Below are 19,873 nucleotides of genomic sequence, written 5' to 3' on the forward strand. Positions count from 1 at the left end.
CGAGCGTCGGACTATCCAAAAATCAAAATTCTTAGAAGAACTTCTGTTGATTATTACCGAGAACAAGATCGATGTGCACGTAGATAGCGGCCCGGGAGTACCTTTCAGTATGCAAAATCATGACGGATCCCTGGCGCGCAGCAGCCGATCTTATTTCTGGTGAATTGACAGAGTACTAGAGTATTACATTATGCAGATCTCTAATATCAATCTACGTACGACCGGACTTGACTGAGATCGACTTCAAGGACTTGGAGATTAAGTCAGGGTCACGTGCGTGAGTTGATGGGAACGCGTCGTCGGAGTCACGAATTAAACTGTAGACGGTCCACAACCCGCCACATCAATCCACATCAAATCAATGATCGATGGTTCACCCCATTTTCGCCACATTCGTCGACCGCATATAAGGCAAACAGAAAGCAGACGTTTTCCTTGTTCTCTTACTTTTCTCTCCCTCAACTAGCTCTGCTCACAACACTCAGTCAGCACAATCATTGAACACCTAGCGTCATGTCCCCTGCTGGCGAGACAGGCACATCGGCTACTCCGCCACGCGCCAATGCATCAAATCAAGGTGGTAGTAAACTAGAGTCCACCCCAAACAGCCGTGGGGCTTCCGTCGTCAGCGAGCACATCGACTTGGTTGGTGTCCAGTACGTACCTTTCTTGCTGTTATGGAATAGCACCTGACGTTCCATGAAGGGTTAAGGAGATTCGGCCGTGGATTCAGCGGGACATCGAGCAGGCCAAGCAGTGCAAGGCAGATGCTATGCTGCAAGCCCTCCTACAGCGCGCGTCTTGCGCGCCGGAGACGAAACAGCCCGAGCTCCTGCAAAAGTGCCTGAAGGGAGTCCTGCCAGTTTGCAATGGACAGGTCTCTGCTGGAGGCATTTCCTCTTCAGGCATCGAGATAGCCTTGAAAAAATAGTAAGCGCTCTTTCGATTATTACACGTTTCTACGCTTACAACGACTGCAAGCGTATGTCCAGGAGTAGAAAACGACTTCTACGGCCCTTTTATTGACGCGACGAACATCGCGATCGCTTGTCTTCAAGAGATCAAGATGGACGGGATGCGCGCTCCTGTCTCCGCCGTGGACATGATCTTCCAGCAGAACGACATGCCCATGTATCAAACCCACCAGAAGGCGAAATCAACTCGGAAGCCCGACATTGTCATCCTTCCTTTGAAGAGCGCATGCGCATGCTTCCAGGATGATAACGGCAGCAAGACGGGCAAACAGAAAGACAAACGAAAGGCCGCCAAGAAGGATGACCAGAAGGACGATACAAAGGACGGTCAGAAGCGTAAGGATCACATGGTCAAGAACGCAAAGGCGAAGCCAAAAAATCTTCGCTGGAAAGATGTTTGGCTTGCATCGAGTTCAAGAGAAAGACAAAAGAGATTAAGTCGCCGCCCTCTTCGTACACAGTGACAGACCATGTCCCCACTAAACCAGAACATCTGCCGGTGGATCATCTCAAGGCTGAAGTGCCTACGCCAGGCCCTTCGCAGACCCCGGCAGCACAACCTGCGTCCGATACCGCGCGTAAGTGATTTGATTTTTGTATCCAATATCCAACTGAATGAACCGAGCAGCAGATCAATCTTCCGGCCTCACCGCTGCACAGACTTCCAAGGGCGGGTCCAGCTCCAAGCGCAAGGCTGCGGACACTTTGGAATCTACCACGAAAAAAACCAAGTTCAATCCTGACGAGCCAGATGTGACCGTCCAGACGGGCCTGTACGCCGCAGAAATGTTTGCGGCCAATGTTGCCGTCGAACATCTGATTAATTTTATCGTTGTCGGTGGGTTCGTTCGTCTGTCGAGACTGGTCGCGCTCTTACCACCGCTTTTTAGACGATGTGATCTGGACCTGGTATTATGATCGCCAGGGCACCCTTCAAAGCTCGGGCATTAATTTCATTCAGAATCTCCCGCGATTCATAGTGCTGTTATATGCGTTACAACGCTTCAAGGTCCACGATTGGGGCCGAAACAAGCACTTCCTCCCGGTTGAAGTTGAGGGGAAGCAATGTCACGAATTGAAAATCAAGGACGAAGAACTTGGAACGGTGGATCTGTTGCTTCACACCAGCCACCGACGAAAGAGTGACGCACTACGGACTACAAGGGCGGGCCGACCAATGTGGTTCCTGTCACTAGCGAAGCGCTCACTAAGAAGTATGGTAGCTTCGAGGATGGAATGGTAGGCCAAGATATTTTGGGGAGAGGCGAGTCGCACCAGCGAGCCGGAGATCCTGAAAAAGGTTGAGGAGATCGCTAAGAGGCACCCGACTGTCGAAGGGCACATTCCGCAGCTGCTCTGGCACCACAAATTCACGAATCCCACGTCCGCCATTCGAGAAGCGCTCGGTGTTCCTGAACCCACCACGGGAGGTCGGGTGCTCTACATTCTTGTGTTCCGCAAGCTCCACCCCATCACGAAGCTTCACGGGAAAGAGCTTTTCGACGCGTGGTACCAATGTATTTTATGTACGTGTTTTGGACGCACTTATGGGGCTCTTCGTTAACATGGCGTGCAGGTCATCTCACTCTATGGAAGGAAGGGGTCCTATCATCGAGATATCAGCCCTGGAAACTTGATGTGGTACAGGAAAGGCGACAAACTGATAGGTGTCTTAAACGACTACGATCTATCTTCGTTGGCGAATGCATTGGGTCCTCAGGGAAACGAGCGTACGGGCACGGTACCGTTCATGGCCCTCGACCTTCTCACCAAAGAGGGTCAACAAGGCAAAGTGAAACACCTATATCGCCACGATCTGGAATCGTTTATATGGGTTTTCGCCTGGATTTTCTTGCGTTATAGGCAGGGAGTCCTACTGGAAAGATCGCGCCCTCTCGACCAGTGGGCGACTTTAGGCGCTATTGCATGTCGCGAGAAGAAGTCAGACTTTCTGACGAATCCCTACAATCATTTGCCCGCGGACCTCAAAACTTCTCAATCGGCCATAGATTTATCTTTATGGGTTCTCATTGTGGACTGTCTTCAGGTGCTCCAGGCAGCTAACTCCAATCGCGTTAATGACATGCACCAGAACCTCGTTGTTGAACTAGGATTGACGGAGGGAACATACGAGCAGATGGATGCCGAGGAAACAGTATCGGATATGGATGATTTACTAGGCAAATTCACAGGTACCAGGGTGTGGGTTAAGCTCAGCAACCCTTCACCTTCATAGTGGTTGTTACACTACATATTGTTTTATGTGTTTCGCTACCTGTGTCAGTTACTCATGGAATGGACGGATGTTACATAGATCATTCTTTGTAGTTCTGTCGTCCCAAAACCGTCAAATATAGTACATGCGTTTGAATTGATATAGTACTAGAGTATAGACAGATCTTCAATATTGGTACGGCTAAGGTGAAGTCGATTTCAGTCAGGGTCACGTGCCCTTGTCGATGGGAACGCGTCGCCGGGGTGGAAATTCTGGATTGTAGATCCACAACCACCAGGCATCAGTCTAGGGCATCTGAAGATCTGACACATTAGAATTGATCGATGTTCGACCACATTGGTCGACCGGATATCAGGAAGCAGTCGTCTTTCTTGTCCTCTTAGTTTTCTCCCCATCACTAGCTCTGCTCACAACACTCAGTCAGCGTAGTCATCATTTGAACACCTAGTGTCATTTCCCCTGCTGGCGAGAACATCATATACTCCGCCACGCGCCAATGCACCAGGTCATGATTCTAGTAATATCCCAAACAGCCGTGGGGCTTCCGTCGTCAGCGAGAACATCGGGGTGCTTGGCGTCAAGTGCGCACATTTCCTGTTTATATTGAGTAGAACCTGACATCCCATCAAGGCTTAAGCAAGTCCGCCTATAGATTCAATGCGAAATAGAGCAAGCTAAAGAGTGCAATGCAGATGCCATGCTGCAAGCGTTCCTACAACGCGCTTCTTCCTCTCCCGAGACTAAGCAGCCCGACCTCCTGCCAAGGTGCCTCAAGGCAGTTCTGCCGGTTTGAAACGGACAGGCTTCAACTACGTCAGTAAAGTCTTCTGACGTCACGACAGCCCTCAACGAATAGTGGGTGTTTGGTATGAGTTCGTTGATCAGACGTCTTTTTGCTTACAACGATCGCAAGCGTACATCTAGGAGTAGAAAACAACTTCCACGGCGAGCCACTAACATTGCGCTCGCTTGTCTTGAAGAGATCAAGATCCATAAGATGCGTGCTCCTGTCCCTGCTGTTGGACAGGGTGACTGGACTCGAACCAAGAGTCAGAGAGATGCTCTACCAGCCCGTGTGTGTGCTACTGACAACCTATGCTACCCTGCTGACCAACGACCCATGCTACTCTGCTGACCAAGCCTCGGAGTTCCTCTCCTATGCTATGCCTGTGGGACCCCTAATCCACCGTGATCTGCCAACAGAACAATATGCCCATGCACCAAAACCACCAGACTAAAAAATCAACTCGGAACCTCACGATTCTTTCTTTGAATAGCGCATGTGCTCTCTTCCAGGATGAAAAGGGCGGCAAGAAGGATAAACAGACGGGCACACAGAAGAACGACGAGAAGGATGACGAGCAGCGCAATACGAAGCTCAAGGCTCATATGGACACGAATGCAACGGCAAAACTGAACAATCACCTCTGGAAAGATGTCGAGTTCAAGAGGAAGACGCCAGGGAGGACGGAAGGGATTAAGCCACCGCCCTCTACATATACAGTGACAGATCATGTCCCTACCAAGCCAGAATATCTGCCAGTGGATCATCTTAAGGATGAAGTCCCTACGCCAGGCCCTTCGCAGACCCCAGTAACACAACCTGTGTCCGACACTGCACGTAAGCGATTTCATTTTCGATTTCAAGATCAAACTAAATCAGCCCAGCAGCAGTCCAATCTTCCGGCCTTACTACTGCACAACCTTCCAAGGACGGGTCTAGCTCCAAGCGCAAAGCTGCAGACACTCTGGAATCCACCGCGAAAAAATCTAAGATGAATCCTGAGGACACGGACACAGATCTAGATGTCACCGTCCAGACAGGTCTGTACGCTGCCGAAATTTTTGCGGCCAATCTTGGAGTCAATTACCTTCTGAACATTATTGTCGTCGGTGGGTTCGTTCGTCTCTTGAGATTGGTCGCGGTCTTACCACCACTTTTTCAGACGATGTGATGTGGATCTGGTATTATGATCTGCAAGGGATCGTTCAATGCTCAGGTATCAATTTCATTCAAGATCTCCCGCGATTTATGGTGCTGTTGCATACTTTACAACGCTTCAAGGTTCACGATTGGGGCCGAAACAAGGACTTCATCCCAGTTCCAGTTCGGGGGAAACGATGCAGCGAATTCAATATCCAGAATAAAGAACTCGGAACGGCGGATCTATTGCTTAACACCAGCCACGACGAAAGAGTGACACACTACGGACTTCAAGGACGGGCCACCAACTTGGTCGCTGTCACTAGCGAGGCACTCACGAAGAAATACGGTAACCTTCCGGATGGGATGGTGGCCAAGATATTTTGGGGAGAGGCAAATCGCACTAGCGAGCCGGGGATCCTGAAAAAGGTTGAGGAGACCACTAAGAGGCACGCAGCTGTCCAAGACCATGTTCCTGAGCTCCTTTGGCACCACACGTTTACGAATCCCGCATCTGTCATCCGGGAAGTGCTCGATGTTCCAGACTCTACCACGGCCAGTCGCATGCTCTACATTCTTGTATTTCGGAAGCTCAAGCCAATCACAGAGCTTCAGGGCAAAGAGCTTTTCGACATCTGGCGTCAGTGTATCTTGTGTACGTGTTTCATTGAATTTACATGGCTCGTTGCTGACATAGTATGCAGGCCACCTTGCTCTGTGGAAGGAAGGGGTCTGTCATCAAGATGTGAGCCCTGGAAACCTGATGTGGTACTGGAAAGACGGGAAACAGACAGGCGTTTTAAACAACTACGATCTATCCTCGTTGGCGGATGGCCCAGGACCTCGGGGCAACGAACGCACCAGAACGATGCCGTTCATGGCGCTCGATCTTCTCACTGGTCAACGAGGCAAAGTGAAACACTTATATCGCCATGATCTGGAGTCGTTTATGTGGTGTTTCGTCTGGATTTCCTTGCGTTACGAGAATGGAGTCCTTCTACCACCGAGATTGCGCCCCTTCGATGAATGGGCGAGCTTAGACGGTGTGGAATGTGGCATGACAAAGTACTGTCTTCAGCGTTTTAGAGAGCTTCCCGCGTGCTCGCCCACAAATGCACTTATGTGGCGTTTCCTTGTAGCCTGTTTGAATGTGCTTGATGCAGAAGCCTATAACCGACAGGTACAACCACCAGGCTCACCAACAGAGGAATCAGTATCAGATATGGATAATTTTCTAGCCAAATTCACAGCTACTCAGGCCTGGGCTACGCTCAGCAGCCCTTCACTTTCACAGTGATTTTACACTACATTCATACTATTTATGTCTGATACCTGCCCATGTGCCCCTCGTCTCCTGTAGGTATCCAACTCGAGTAGACGAATCATCCTAATGACTCTGCGTTAGGGCTCCTTTGTCAATTGTAATTATGTAAGTCATGACAAAGCCTGAAGGAAGCCACGCACACTGCACAGCCGTCTACAACATGATTCCTCAGGCTCTTAATTCCTAGAGCATACCAACACTTTTTAATCACACGATGCTATTTGTTTCGTGTCTTTACACTCAGCTCAGTATATCTATAATAAAACAAATCCAAGAAACTATCCGTCACCAGCGAAATAGCTTCTGCGGCGTGCGCGAGACACCAAGAGCTTTACGGATATCTTCTAATTCCCATCCGTGATCCCATAGACGAAGTGTGCATTCTTTCAGGTCTTTCCGATCCGCTGATTGAACATGGTTATGAAACTGACGATACAAATGAAATTCTGTCGGCGTCGGAAGGCAAGGCTAACCGACCCGCTCCGCTCCCATAGTGAAATATAGGTAAAGCTTCTGATTGCCCTCCCAAAGCAAAAGCCATTGGCGACCATAGCTCCGTGAGGGCTTTTCTGATGCTATACATGGGAACGGATTGTACAGTCAGAGTAAGTGAAGCTGAGTTGCAGATTTGACCATGAAACAGGTAACTAGACCTTCATGCCTCAGAGCAGTAATCCGCTCATTCCGATAGGAGCTAGAGTATCTCAGCACTTCCACGATGTAAGCCTCATTCAGGGCTATTATCGGTCCCGAGCCCATCTTCGAGGCAAACCAAAGGCCATAGTGATCATGTGTGTAACTCTGTTAGACTTAATATCAATGCTTGTCTGACTGTTTAAATTGCCTTCAGATTGCTCGAGATGTCAGCCTTGAACGCACTCCATGCATCTTTATTGATGTTGAGCAAATTGGACTAAAATATAGCCGGTCGGATGCACTACGCTTTAAAGGTATGCTGAATGGTCTTGTCAAGTGAGACAACTAAAAGGAAAAGTTGGCCGTTTTTTCAGCGAGACGCTGCGCGTGTCGTGCCTTATCCTTGTGTCCCGTGCATCCGAGCCAGCGTGCTGTACGTCATTACCGGAAATTTCATTGAGCACAAGCTTTGAGCTCGAGACATCAATGAGCAGGATGTGTGGTGAATTCATTGGACTGGCTTGTGGCAACTGTGCCCATAATTGGTTCGTTGTCACATATTCTACCTTTGTAATGCAGATGGGGCGACGATAGTATTGATTTGACTATAGGTGGGCAATCAGAACATTTGCCATAGCCTCCACATTTGAATCGTTTTCGGATATTGAGAAATTGCTTTGCAGTTGTGGCCATGGTGCATCCACAGCAGCCGAACCTATATATACTGATATGCAGATTCTCTACACTACCAGACACTACCTCCTCATATTCTTTGCGACCGTACATCCCTCGTTTATCCATATCAATCATGAATTCGTTCAAGAAAATGTTCCAAAAGTGAGTCTCCGCGGTCTACTCATCGTCATCATACTAATCAATATACCTCTCCCCCCCTTCAGGTCTAACGACGACCAGAAGGCGCCGCTTAAGCATTCCAAATCAATGCCATACGGATTCTATTCAGAAGGGAGAAAGCGCGAGCCTCTTCGTGACGATTCTTCCAAACCCGCATACCGTGGCAAGACTCCCCTTAAAAAGTCCGACATCATGTATGTCAAGCAAGCTCCAGGGATACTCGACATCTATCATGGCAAACTGTCACAACATACCTACTACCATGGGCCAGCTCGCGCAAACGTTGACACACGCGCGGACTCTGACTTGCTGGCCAAGTTTCCCCATTCCCCCGAACCAACTGAGGGCCTCCCTCACCGTGGTTTCAGAGCACTTTCTTTAAACTCGAAGGATATAAAGCCCCAAATTCCTATCTATAATTCGGGTACAAGTGGCCAAGAAGCCTACCCTTCCGGTCCCCACAGAAAACAGGAGCATGAGGCCACTGTTGACCAACTTCGGCGGATGTACGATGGACCCCAGACAACCATACTCACAGTGGCAGACTGGCAGAACGTATTCGTGCTAAGTCGAGCACTGATCGCTCGAATATCCATCCTCCCCCCGCTCCCGCTCCCCCTCTTCCCACCACCCGCGCCTTAAATCCAACACTCTCGCACTCCGCACACAGCTCACACGTAAATATTCGGGAGGTTCCATCCCAGGACGCCGTCTCGACTCCTGTGCCAGCCTATCCACAATCCTACTGGCCATACTCCCAATACGATGAGATTTCGCATGAACAGGACCCGACCGTCCTCAGCGAAATGATTAATGGTTATCCTTTAACGCCTGTTCGCAGCGCAAGCTGCCCAGAGCACATGCGCCCCATGTATTTCGACATGGACGAGCCGTACTGTCCCGAGAAGACACTTCGATGGTACATACATATGGCATTGGCCGAACGTCGTCCGCTCGATGCACGCGCGGGTGGCCGTTACCACCGCATCGTTGACGCGAGTAACATGGGCATTTCTCCAGAGACTGAAGGGTAGTCATCGGTGATTTTGAAAAGACGGACGGAGGTTAGTTTCTGAAGAGAGTCTTGGTGCTGGTTTAACTACTCGCTTATATCGTGTGCACTGTCATGTATATGCATATGGATATGATTTAGGAAGGATATTTAAGGCAGATTATAATCAGCTTGATGCATATCAAATAGAATGAAGTATTGATTAGAGAAATTGATCCGACTCAAGTAGCCTTGAAGTTAGGCTGGACAACTACGCCAGAGCGCAGAGCTAGTACTTAGTAGGTCAACTCATGAAGGTCAACTCACGGATTCACCGAGGGAGGGTACGAAAGCACATATTGCGAAGCTGATTAAATAGTAAGCGGTACGAGTGAGAATGTCACTTCAGACAACAGAGCCAATGGGAACTTTGTTATCGCACAAGCTCATCAAAAGACTAATAATTCAGGAAAACTAGGCTAAGTCCGATTGGAAATCGAGGATGTATTGTTCAGAGTATGTCTCTTTCAGATATATTTCCAATAACTTAAGCAAGTAGTACGACGACAAAACTTGGAATAAATAGAAACAAGACCGCTCACTACAGACTATCCACTGATTGTAAATCACATCGAACATCTCCCGTACTACACGCTACTGCTAGTTTCCACATGGACACGTTCCTGGAAAGCGATTGAATTCATAGCGCTTGCTGTATCGGAGTCGGCCACGAGCTTGGCGTGATATTCTCGAACGCCAAGGATGAGGCGTGGTCCCAGCACGGACATCTGAACCACCTCGAAGATGTGAGCGAAACCAATAGAAATCCGAGCGCCCAGGGAATACATATCCTATAGAATTGATGAATCGTTAACGCACGTAGAAGTCAGTGACAGATCGGCATACCGCTGAGAGCAATGGAGAGAATATAGCCATTTCCAAGCAAGAGACAGCCAAAAAACTAGCACGTGCAAAACTTCAGCAGAACAAGAGAATCACATCCACATTATGAGCTCACCTTGCAAAGTAACTAATGTGAGTTTGCATTAACACCGTGAAACAGTCCCTGATAGTACCTCCTGCTGAGTGTCTTCGCAGTTCACAGAAGTGCTTCACAGCAATCCAGACTGCGAGACACAGTGCAAGGACCTCCCATACAATGCCAAGTATCCAAGTCGTGGGACTCAGAAATTTAGAATCGCTCGCAAAGTCAATGCTGCACAGATAGGTACCGGAGAGAACGAATTCCTCTGGTACTTGTTAATGAGCCTGATGCACTTGAATGTTTCATACACTATAAAACCTTACCCCATGAAATCTGTATCGTCATTATTGTGATCATCACTACACTAGCAATTTTGATGACCAGAAAGGTGACAACGAGGAATATCAGCACCTTTCTAGATCGCTGATACATGGCATGCAACCGAGCGATCATGATGACTTGCATGATATTTCAATCAAGTCAATATCACACAATCAGGGAGGTGCATAACTGACTGCCCAGTATTACATTTACAACGTCACCCGTCCAATTAAATGCGTCGTACATGATAAGGCCTGATAAATCCACCAAACATCAATTACTAGTTTCTGAGGATCAAAGGCATAAAACAAACTCACAACTGTTGGAGCTGTTATGTTGAATCAACGAGTTGTTCGGGAATACAACTCACCCCTACATGGTAGTTCAGTCGTTTGGACAGGAATTGAAAGCATCGGAGTGGAATACTCACTAAATTTGTCATCGAAAATGTTGGAAGATTGCCTGTATGCCTCACGTCACAAGAAAGAAACAGAATCTATGCGAGGAGACATACTCAACATGTTGATCCTAATCGTGAGAGATGGGTAATGAGCGCAACACCAATGACTTGGACGTCGAAACGTACACAATAAGTCCTATTCCAAGGTATCGTGCCTAGGATGAGTTCGCGTGAGTCAACTTGCTAACCACGCTTAAAAAAAGCTACACACAACAAGATACAGAACGGTCATCATGGACCACCGTTGCCTCTGCCGCAAATTAGTTGTGGTATTTTCATATCGTGCTTTTGATGTGGGAGTCCGCTCACCCAGACCAGTTCCACCTATAAAGATGTTGTCAGTGAGATGGCTGCTCCTGTAATGGTGTCGACCTACCTCTTGTCCGAACGTAAGTCCTAGAAGTTCCATAATGTTAGTGGTCTTTTTATACTTAACATTTCTCACCCCAATCGTATATTACCGCAGCACAGGCGGCAACTGTGAAACCGCAGCCAAGGTTAATCGAGTCATCACAGTCATCATGCGGCTGGCTCTGAACAAACCTGAAAAGTAGCTGCCAATAAGTTCCGCATTAATGGTTGACCACCAACTAGGATCATTCGAGACTAGGACCATAATGTTAGAGGATGAGAATAAGCTAACGGGGGAACTTGGTGGAAGTATAACGATCGCATTCGTGCTTGATATACCGCCATCCAGTACTTACAGTGTTTCAGGATGAATTCAGGTAGAAAGGGAATGTGCATCCATGGATACTAATCAATGAGATCAAAGTGGCAGTGGTTGATGACATGTAATGCAGTGACTAGGCGCGCGAAATGCCACATTTGAGATCCGAGAACTATTTGTGATTTCGACAACGTGCCAGTGTTCTTCAGTATGGTCAGTGGACCCTCACAGCCTCAGCAAGGAAGAAAAAATCTTCCCTTGCCGAAAATAATACATGACATGTGGTTGAAATAACTTCGGAAGTTTGGTACCTTTTAAAGTTCCGAAACGATCAAGGCGCGCAAAAGCTTCGAGTACTTGCTGGAACTGTATCATTGAAAGCATGTTAGTAAAGTTCACTGGAAGGTTGTCGAGAGCGTTCAAACAAGATATGGACATGGGCAATACACGTACGTGTCAAACTAGCTCCAAAAAGTTCGGTAAAAATAGCGCTTGGCTGTATATTGGGCCTCTGTGGCTTTCGGATGCTCTCTTACGCGCCCGCCGATGTTCTGATAATGCAGTGACTCGGCGCGCGAAATGTTCGAACGACGCAAAAGATCCGGGAACCGTTTGTGATTTCGGCAACGCGCCAGTGTTTGGGTATAATCGAGTGAGAGAGTCAGCCTCGTGACAAGACATTCTTTGTATTTATGACTCGAGCCAAAGTGTAGCCACGAGGGCAGTCCTACCAAGAATGTAGCCACTTCTTGATTTCGGCGAGAGTCGTTATGTGATTCAAGTGTGCATGAAGAATGCGATGACTAGTCGTATTACCTGGCCACCTGTGTGTCACCTAGCAGTGTATTCATCATGGCTTGAATACAATAACGAAACGTTTCTTACCGATGCCCCCCTGCCCTTCCGAGTCAAGTTAACTTCAAGTTGAGTTGCCCGAAAGCTTATTTTGACTAGCCAAATTAAACAATCTACCTTACTAAGCTACCGCGAACCCATTCCCATCTCATATGTCAGCATTATACAAGCCATATGTCTCTAATCGCAAGACGACTGCTGCTGCCCCAACTCCAGTCACAGAGTTCGACATTTTGAAAGCCTCACACAAGTAAGAAGCGCCCAAATTTCCAAGTCACCTCTTCACATCTTCTCAAAGGTTCCTACGAGATGGCGCAGACGAAGAAGCCAGTACATCATGGAACGACCGGCTAGCGCAGAAATACTACGAAAGTCTCTACCGCGAATTCGCGATTTGCGATCTCAAGCATTACAGGTCAGGAAACGTATGCCTTTCGCCTCTCTACTGCGTGCGTTCGGTGGGCTGATCATCGATCGTCTAGTTCAGTCTCCGCTGGCGCACAGAAACAGAAGTTCTCTCTGGAACGGGCGAGACGACATGCGCGAACGCTCGCTGTCTTGAACACGCCGCGTCTTCTACTTCACTTACGACTCTTGAGCTGCCATTTACATATGAAGAGCACGGTCAAAGGAAAGAAGCCCTTGTGAAAGTCGTTCTGTGTTCGAAGTGCGTGCGCAAGATCATGTGGAAGAGGAAACACGAAAAGAGAAGCGAAGACGAGGGAGTGGAGGCTAAGACGGGCGAAAGTGATAAAGTTAAGATGGATGAAGATAGAAGGGCACCAAAGTCCAGAAGCCGCACGAAGGATGTCGAGCTTGATGACATCGATGATGAGCAGCATCGCGCCCGACGAAGACGAAGCTCACGTTCGCGGTCTCCGCGAGCTCACAAACGGAATCGGGACGCCTCACCAACCCTATTACCAACGAGGAACAGCGGTAGCTAACCCTAGTTTTACTTACTACATACCAAGGTTTCAGAAGTCTCGTGCTTCTCAAGATGTACATTAGATTGCATTGTGTAGCATGCAGGTGCACTCAAATGTGCAAATGTGTACGTCTTCACCTGCTCGAGCTAGTTTGGCTAATTCACTACGAAGTCTTGCTCGCGTACTTTTCTTAGGTCCAATGGAACTTGAGCTGTCACGTTGTCCCCGGCTGGTGGTCGTACTACCGGAACTTGTAGCCCGTTCATCTTCCAGTAGATCTCCTTGACGTGTCCATTTCTATCTGTCGATGCAGGCAGCGCGAAATGTATTCGTGGGATGAGGGTCGTGACGACTTGTTCTGTAATAACTTAGTTCATCTCTGCATGCGGAAAGGACAAGAGAGCGCACTAATTTCCATCTCCGCAAACTTGAAACCGCTACATCAATAACATCAATGGCTATGCACGCATTACAAAACGATACATTACGCACATGCAAGCACGACCGCCGCCGAGGAACGTCATCCTGCGTTGACCACGGGTTTCAGCCCTTCTGTAACACCACAAGTTTTCTGTCACTTACATCAAACCATACACGCCAGGATATTTGATGCCATTCTTGACTCCCAGACTTGCACCGTTCGTGGAGTTACCTTCGCCATCTCCAAGGTGAAGGCGCTCGCCAGAAGGTGACAACCATCGTTCTGGACGCCATTCCGAGGCATCCTCGCCCCAAATCTCCTTGTTGTGATTCGAAGCCAAGATAGAAATTATAAGCGTCGTATTTTCTGGAACATGGATCGAAGAAATCATTTCGCCGGATGCAGACTTGATTGGCTGGTGCAATGGAAGAATGGAAGCCTGACGAGCACTAAAATGCAGCCGAAACGAAAATGTTTGGTGAGTGTTTCAGGTGGTGTTGCAAGATAAACTTACGTTCGGCTGAGAAGAGAAGTCGGTGGATACACTCGAAGTGTTTCACGGACTATGGCATCTAGATAAGGCAGCCCCATAAGCGTGTCATAGGGTAATTCTACGTCTTCCCAAGGGCTAGACAGGCCTTGCGCATCCGCATAGTCTCGTTTAGCCTGGCGGATTGCGCTTCGTAGTCGTGCCTGAACGTCCTGCTTTTGGGCCAGGATCCAAAAAATGCGGCATATGGCAGTGGCAGTGGTCTCGAAGCCCGCAAAGATGATCGTGCTAAAAGGATACTGAGTCTGGGATTCACGCTGGCAGGGTATGTAAATAACGCCCACTTCATTTGGCCCAGCAATTCCGCGTCTGTCAATCGATCGTCATTGGAAGAAGACGCATTGGCTTGCACTGGCAGTAGCCATTTCATTAGTGGAACGTTTACGTGTGTGAAAAGAAGGTGACTGACGCATGATACTCATTATATCTTTTCCTTGCATGCGATTCCCCGCGATTCCGACGAAGCCTTCATTCTCTAAGGCTGCTCTCTTCTCGGTGAAAATCCTCTTGCTGGTGGTGTCCATCACATTTACCACATGACGAAGATCTTTCAATGCGTCACCCGGCACCCAATCCATCATCTTGTTCCTCCAATACAAGGAAAATCGTCGCACAAACATTGGAATAAACGGACGGAGGAAGATTAGACGAAGTGTGGATGGTCTGTCAGGATTAGTTTCAGGAGTGTTGGTGGGAACAAACAAATCACACACGCAAGTGTCCTGATGGCTTCCAAGTATTCGTTTCCTTTTGTCGCATCAAGTGCATTGAATGAGTGTCCGATCGCTGCTTGACATATGTATTCCAATGCCCCCCTCGACAACCACGGAAGTAAGTTGACCTCCGCAACCGCTGCAAATAAATAGGTGAACAAACGATATTCGAACAAATATTACGCAACTTACAGCCATCAGCTGGAATTTTTGCATTCAAGATCGTGCGTAGTTGATCAGCGATAGGCTGGATTACAGGCAGCAAACCACGCATATTTGCGAGAGAGAATACTGGATTTAGCATCTTACGCTGCTTCTTGTGTTGTTCGCCTTTGAAATAGGATGATATACACACGCTTCGTTAAGTAAGTCTTCTGTATACTCACCAAGAGTAGCTATAAGGCCTTCGCCAAAGATAAGTCGATTGCTCCTATCAGGCGGCGGTGTTATCAGCTTACACGGCATAAGCACTTGTCAAACTCACATGATGAACATATCGGTCTCCTCGTAGACATTTTGCTCTTTCACAATGATGTGATGCAAAGCAAGTGGATCTGATATGTACAGTTGCTCTTGCTAGACAATTTCGGGTAAAGTGGACATAAGACATCCGAAATGAGGGAGCTCACCCCAAGAAGGGCGTAAATCTTGACTACCCCGCCGTATTTCTGAACCAAATCAAGGTTATACCGCAGACCATCTTGGAATATACGGTGATAATTGCCTGACACATCTCAAGATTAAAGCGTGGTATCGCCATAGAAGCGTATCTACCTTTGAGCCAATGCTCTTTCTTTGGTCCGAGGATGTGAGTGAGAGGAGAGTTTAGAGCACGAAGACGTTTAATGAGCCTCCATATAATGAAAGCGAAGATGGTCGACCCGCAGACTCTCAGAAGAGGCATGAGAGGACGAAGGAGGATTAAGGCCATCGACCAAAAAAGGCTGAGCAATGGCCATCAGACGCTGATGACAACAAGCTAACTTAATGTGAGAAGGAGATTAGCGCCGCCTCAGACTGGCCGCACTCGACCGACATGAACTCGGTACGAGTCTCCCGCGATTCACAACGACTTTCAAGTTGTGGTTCAATGACTGAGAGGTCACCAATTTTTTTTCTACAACTAGTATGTGATTTTTCGTTTTGCCCGCCCGGTTGTACTAGGACACCTAGGATGAAGCCGCGGAGTTTGAATGGAAGTAGACGCATGCTGCGAGAGTACTTCTTAACCTTATTAGGTGCTTGGTATTAATAAACTACCATGTGTGTCCACCCGGCCGCTGGCCGTATCTCACGAGGTTCTCGGTTTGATCATCAGAATGAAAACAAATCATTCTTTCCGTGCCTTCAGGCTGCTGCGCGCTCCCTTCGTTGACCACCGCCAGCACCATCATACCAACACAATACCTGTTCACTACTGTCAAGGCTGTTCTATGCGATGTCAGGCTCTCCAACTGATATAGCAGCTTTGATTGGCTTTGGTTGTGAGGCAGTCTTGTATGGTAAGGACTCCACAAGTTCCAACGGGTTTTTCAGTGAATACTCACTGGCGAGCGCTCACGTACAGGCAGTTACTGCATTCTTTTCATCGTCTCATGGATAGTCTTGAGTCAAAAACGACCTTCGCCAAACCTTAGTAGCCCTGTTGTTTTTGCCAACTGTTTGCTCTTTTTCTGCTGCACTGCACATTTTGCACTCGAATTCAATCATTTTTATACAACTCTTGTGGGTTTCCCTATCAAATCGTTAGAAAATACATATATCCTCATACCAATTTTCTCGATAGGAGTCAACAGGCGTCGATGGGTTTTCCGCGGAGACTCCTGGTCTTTTGGGCGCAGATTTCCTTATCTCGTTCACGGATCTCGTCGGTGACCTAGTTCTCGTCTACCGCTGCTGGATGCTTTGGGATAGGAACTACTATGTAGTCATACTTCCCCTTCTTACTGCCTTCGGTGGCTTCGGTACGTCCTCCTGCTTCGAGTAATCAACAAGTCAGTGACAAATTCGAATAGCTTGTATAATGGAGGTACTCCACCTTGTCATTACGATGGACCCCACTGCACCTGCCCCTCCCCCCGCTACGGTGGGGTTGGGGCTCGCAGGATATATCCTACCTCTTGCCACCAATTTCGTCGTCACCTCTCTTATAGTTTACCGCATCTGGATCTCCTCTCGTGTTGTGAAAGAATCGCCTATAGTCATCGGCCAAGGCGCCTCCCATCGCGCGATGATGCTCATCATCGAAAGTGGTGCCCTCTATCTTATAACACAATTCGTGTTCGTCGTACTCTTCTCGATCCAACACCCCTCACAAGGTATCGTGGCGGTGATTGCCACCCAAGTATACGTGAGTACCAAATTTTAATTTCCGCTCTTTGCTTACTTACGCATCCATTTTAGGGCATCGCACCTACCCTCATTATTATTCGGGTTAGCTTGGGAATTTCATCAGAGCATACCACCAAGGCAATAACGTCCACTCGTATTGAATGGATCGCGCGCCGTGGAGGCGACACAGGCACTACGGGTACCCAATTCACTGTCGAACACAGCATGGTCGAAACCGATATGGATATTCGGATGAAAGACTTCGATCTCACCCGTATGAAGCGTCACGAGGAGATTGAGATTGCAGAGGTCGAGATGGGGCCTGCTGGCCATTACGAAAGCGCTTCGCCTGTATAACACCTTGATACTAAAGGTATCTTGAACCTTGTTGTAGTGGTATGGTGGTGTATTTGGACATACACACCAGAAATTAATTATGACGTATCTTTGACGTATCTAGCTAATAGAATTATCAATTTGGCATTACAAAAAGCATCGCACATGACCCCACTCCCCTTATTCGAACGGCGTACTTGGGTGTTCTAGCATGTACTGCCGCAATACCGTCCAATCCCTACACCTGTGAACCGAACCCACCCCGTTCGCAGTGTGATACAACTTCCCATCGTCCGGAGATATTTGTGGAATATCCACTTCCAGTGTGGTATCAGCGTTACACAGCAATGCCTGCCGTAAATATCGCAAGCAGTGCTGGATATGCTCTGCAGCATGCGTGCGATTCACCACATAGCCGACGCGGATGATATCTAGGCAGTGGAATTGATGGTAGAGGGAGACTAGGAATGTGCGGTTATTCGGGCCCAGAGCGACAAACCCGTCTGAGGGGAAAAGCGTGCCCCAGTCATCATCATCGTATAATGAAAAGTGACCTTCGCCGCTCTCGAGTTCGAGACCAACGGATGTCAGCTCTAGTGGTAGCTGGGAGGGGTGGTCGTCACCCACATAAGCTGTGAACGAGATGGTCAGGTCAATTTCAGGCCTGAAATGGTAAAAGCGCAGTTGACGTACAGTGAACGTGAGGGGTCTGGGGAAGGAGCTCATTGAGAACAGAAACAGTGTGTAATGTAAAGATCACGTTGACTATCGTGACCAGCACAAGAACGGAAATGCAAGCGGAGACGACATTAGAGGGGTCCCGCAAAGACCACCTCGATACTGGAGAAGTATGTGGAAGGCGTCCGAGTCGCAAGTAAGACATTATGACTTTAGATGGTAGAAACAGTTCATATCCAAGGGGCTTCTGTGAACTGATACACATATAGCCGCATCGTGCGGTGCCGAGAACGAACTGCTGTGCCGTTCATTGCTATATCTGACGGACAGGCGTTATCGTGAATTCCCAGATCGAACTGATCCGGTGGACTTGGATAGTGCAGAGCAGTGCCATAACGATAAGTACTGTGCACGAGAGTTGTCAACGCTAACTCCCAGGATGAACGTTCACCAGGTAAAGTATCCCAAGTTAAGATTAAATCTCACCCAGGAGTAACTTACAATAAGTCCTGATAAGTATGCCATCAGTTATCCTAGCAGAGCCCAATCGTAAACTTCCGTGTGAAATGAATGCAGTAATATCTGCGGCGCGGGTGCTGTAACTCGGAGATGCTGTGTGGCACATGTTCAGTTAGACTGGCGGTAATCAATCATGGCGACTCCCGGGAAGGCACGGCATCAGATGGATCATGGCACAATGGCAGTATGTCGGCGCACTTTTTGTAAGCCGTGAGCACAATAACTTTTTTAATTCAAGGTTTTGGAATAAAATAAGACACAGACCAACTTCTCAGCCGCATAAATACCCCGTCCATCTATTCAGTCCCAAACCTGTCACTTGGCCAGCGCTAGGTAAGCCCGAGAAATACAACACACATCTGATGACTGACAGACGATACACGCGATTGTCGCAGCAGCGAGATTGCAACATTCAATCAGATGAGCAACAAAGAATATACCCCGCTCACACAAAGAACCGAAGAGGAGGAAGAGGAACAAAGTAAAATCTCGCTTGAAGTGGATGGGGTGTGCACCCCAAACACAAAACGGTTCACCTCGCCATGGTGCATCGGTATTGCCTTGGTTGCATTCCTTGCGATCAACGGGCTTTGCTTGATGATCATGACCAACCGGCTCCGAGCTGCATCAATGGCACTGAAGCCACTGCTCGACTCCACGGATACCCGGCATCTGCCTCGTCCCGATCAATACGATGGGCTATGACCAGTTTTAATAATACACGGGTCTTGATGTGGAACGGAGTAGACTCACACAGGGCTGCCTTTGGAAGTGGGATGAATATCAGATAATCTGTTTAGTGCACAATAAGATAATATGTATTAGCCACTGATTGGCTCGATGGCCTGTAGTACGGAACCTTACAATGTGAAAGATAAGGACGCTTGTCAGACATTATGGCCCTGCGATAGTATGAAGGACTACTTCAGAACTCCTGCCGAAGCAGTCGAGCTTCCAATATATCGAGCGCACTACCTACGCGCTGGCACCGCTCCATCGTCGAAGCGCAGCTAATATGGAGCTCGGAGCAGATTTACGAAGACCCTTGGAAGAAGTTTTCAATGGGAACCGAGCCCAATTTCTCAAAGTTGCAAAGGCTTCACGTCCACGAGTCATGGGTTCTGCTATAAGATCAGCTCGATTGTAGAAGAGGTTTCCATCAAGA

At 48.1% G+C, this 19,873-nt stretch overlaps 7 protein-coding genes across 7 annotated transcripts; 5 read left to right on the forward strand and 2 right to left on the reverse strand.

Moving 5' to 3' along the window:
- Nucleotides 1-513: 513 nt before the first annotated feature.
- F5147DRAFT_778460 (uncharacterized protein) lies at nt 514-3,210 on the forward strand (the record flags this gene model as incomplete). The annotated part of the gene is made up of 9 exons (XM_041442135.1): nt 514-656; nt 706-930; nt 982-1,385; nt 1,442-1,552; nt 1,603-1,812; nt 1,865-2,079; nt 2,139-2,213; nt 2,275-2,483; nt 2,571-3,210. 9 exons carry the CDS (start codon nt 514-516, stop codon nt 3,208-3,210), a joined length of 2,232 nt encoding a protein of 743 aa, XP_041288104.1.
- A 966-nt stretch (nt 3,211-4,176) lies between these two features.
- Nucleotides 4,177-6,553, forward strand: F5147DRAFT_393830 (uncharacterized protein). The gene is made up of 4 exons (XM_041429577.1): nt 4,177-4,831; nt 4,882-5,103; nt 5,157-5,789; nt 5,839-6,553. Exons 1-4 carry the CDS (start codon nt 4,420-4,422, stop codon nt 6,429-6,431), a joined length of 1,860 nt encoding a protein of 619 aa, XP_041288105.1. The 5' UTR covers nt 4,177-4,419; the 3' UTR covers nt 6,432-6,553.
- Nucleotides 6,554-7,696: 1,143 nt separating this feature from the next.
- On the forward strand, nt 7,697-8,673 carry F5147DRAFT_393840 (uncharacterized protein). The gene is made up of 2 exons (XM_041429578.1): nt 7,697-7,931; nt 7,994-8,673. Exons 1-2 carry the CDS (start codon nt 7,786-7,788, stop codon nt 8,589-8,591), a joined length of 744 nt encoding a protein of 247 aa, XP_041288106.1. The 5' UTR covers nt 7,697-7,785; the 3' UTR covers nt 8,592-8,673.
- Nucleotides 8,674-12,360: 3,687 nt separating this feature from the next.
- Nucleotides 12,361-13,178, forward strand: F5147DRAFT_641757 (folate-sensitive fragile site protein Fra10Ac1-domain-containing protein; the record flags this gene model as incomplete). The annotated part of the gene is made up of 3 exons (XM_041433065.1): nt 12,361-12,481; nt 12,530-12,656; nt 12,714-13,178. Exons 1-3 carry the CDS (start codon nt 12,384-12,386, stop codon nt 13,176-13,178), a joined length of 690 nt encoding a protein of 229 aa, XP_041288107.1. The 5' UTR covers nt 12,361-12,383.
- Nucleotides 13,179-13,246: 68 nt separating this feature from the next.
- On the reverse strand, nt 13,247-15,811 carry F5147DRAFT_393921 (cytochrome P450). Its single transcript, XM_041429579.1, has 13 exons — nt 15,619-15,811; nt 15,474-15,568; nt 15,329-15,420; nt 15,231-15,274; nt 15,037-15,174; nt 14,845-14,983; nt 14,541-14,794; nt 14,416-14,482; nt 14,096-14,359; nt 13,743-14,030; nt 13,653-13,685; nt 13,569-13,597; nt 13,247-13,518 (listed from the first exon to the last, which is right to left on the reverse strand). The coding sequence occupies exons 1-13, from the start codon at nt 15,773-15,775 to the stop codon at nt 13,316-13,318; spliced, it is 1,803 nt and encodes a 600-aa protein (XP_041288108.1). The 5' UTR covers nt 15,776-15,811; the 3' UTR covers nt 13,247-13,315.
- Nucleotides 15,812-16,093: 282 nt separating this feature from the next.
- F5147DRAFT_717197 (uncharacterized protein) lies at nt 16,094-17,727 on the forward strand. Its single transcript, XM_041438637.1, has 6 exons — nt 16,094-16,346; nt 16,412-16,569; nt 16,631-16,808; nt 16,860-17,194; nt 17,248-17,571; nt 17,636-17,727. Exons 1-5 carry the CDS (start codon nt 16,283-16,285, stop codon nt 17,530-17,532), a joined length of 1,020 nt encoding a protein of 339 aa, XP_041288109.1. The 5' UTR covers nt 16,094-16,282; the 3' UTR covers nt 17,533-17,571; nt 17,636-17,727.
- F5147DRAFT_656713 (uncharacterized protein) lies at nt 17,692-18,394 on the reverse strand (the record flags this gene model as incomplete). The annotated part of the gene is made up of 2 exons (XM_041434153.1): nt 17,692-18,143; nt 18,205-18,394. 2 exons carry the CDS (start codon nt 18,392-18,394, stop codon nt 17,692-17,694), a joined length of 642 nt encoding a protein of 213 aa, XP_041288110.1.
- Nucleotides 18,395-19,873: the final 1,479 nt, after the last annotated feature.

The sequence above is a fragment of the Suillus discolor genome, assembly GCF_016758755.1.
Source record: "Suillus discolor strain FC423 chromosome Unknown F5147scaffold_71, whole genome shotgun sequence".
Lineage (NCBI taxonomy): Eukaryota > Fungi > Basidiomycota > Agaricomycetes > Boletales > Suillaceae > Suillus > Suillus discolor.

Coding starts and splice junctions, on each gene's coding strand:
- F5147DRAFT_393830 (XM_041429577.1), top strand. CDS start 4,420: ATGCCCATGCACCAAAACCACCAGACTAAAAAATCAACTCGGAACCTC. Junction 4,832..4,881: donor ACCTGTGTCCGACACTGCAC/GTAAGCGATTTC, acceptor TCAGCCCAGCAG/CAGTCCAATCTTCCGGCCTT. Junction 5,104..5,156: donor TCTGAACATTATTGTCGTCG/GTGGGTTCGTTC, acceptor CCACTTTTTCAG/ACGATGTGATGTGGATCTGG.
- F5147DRAFT_393840 (XM_041429578.1), top strand. CDS start 7,786: ATGGTGCATCCACAGCAGCCGAACCTATATATACTGATATGCAGATTC. Junction 7,932..7,993: donor TTCAAGAAAATGTTCCAAAA/GTGAGTCTCCGC, acceptor CCCCCCCTTCAG/GTCTAACGACGACCAGAAGG.
- F5147DRAFT_393921 (XM_041429579.1), bottom strand. CDS start 15,775: ATGGCCTTAATCCTCCTTCGTCCTCTCATGCCTCTTCTGAGAGTCTGC. Junction 14,031..14,095: donor ACTTCTCTTCTCAGCCGAAC/GTAAGTTTATCT, acceptor GCTGCATTTTAG/TGCTCGTCAGGCTTCCATTC. Junction 13,686..13,742: donor CCTGGCGTGTATGGTTTGAT/GTAAGTGACAGA, acceptor TGGTCAACGCAG/GATGACGTTCCTCGGCGGCG.
- F5147DRAFT_717197 (XM_041438637.1), top strand. CDS start 16,283: ATGTCAGGCTCTCCAACTGATATAGCAGCTTTGATTGGCTTTGGTTGT. Junction 16,570..16,630: donor ATCATTTTTATACAACTCTT/GTGGGTTTCCCT, acceptor TTTTCTCGATAG/GAGTCAACAGGCGTCGATGG. Junction 16,809..16,859: donor TACTGCCTTCGGTGGCTTCG/GTACGTCCTCCT, acceptor AAATTCGAATAG/CTTGTATAATGGAGGTACTC.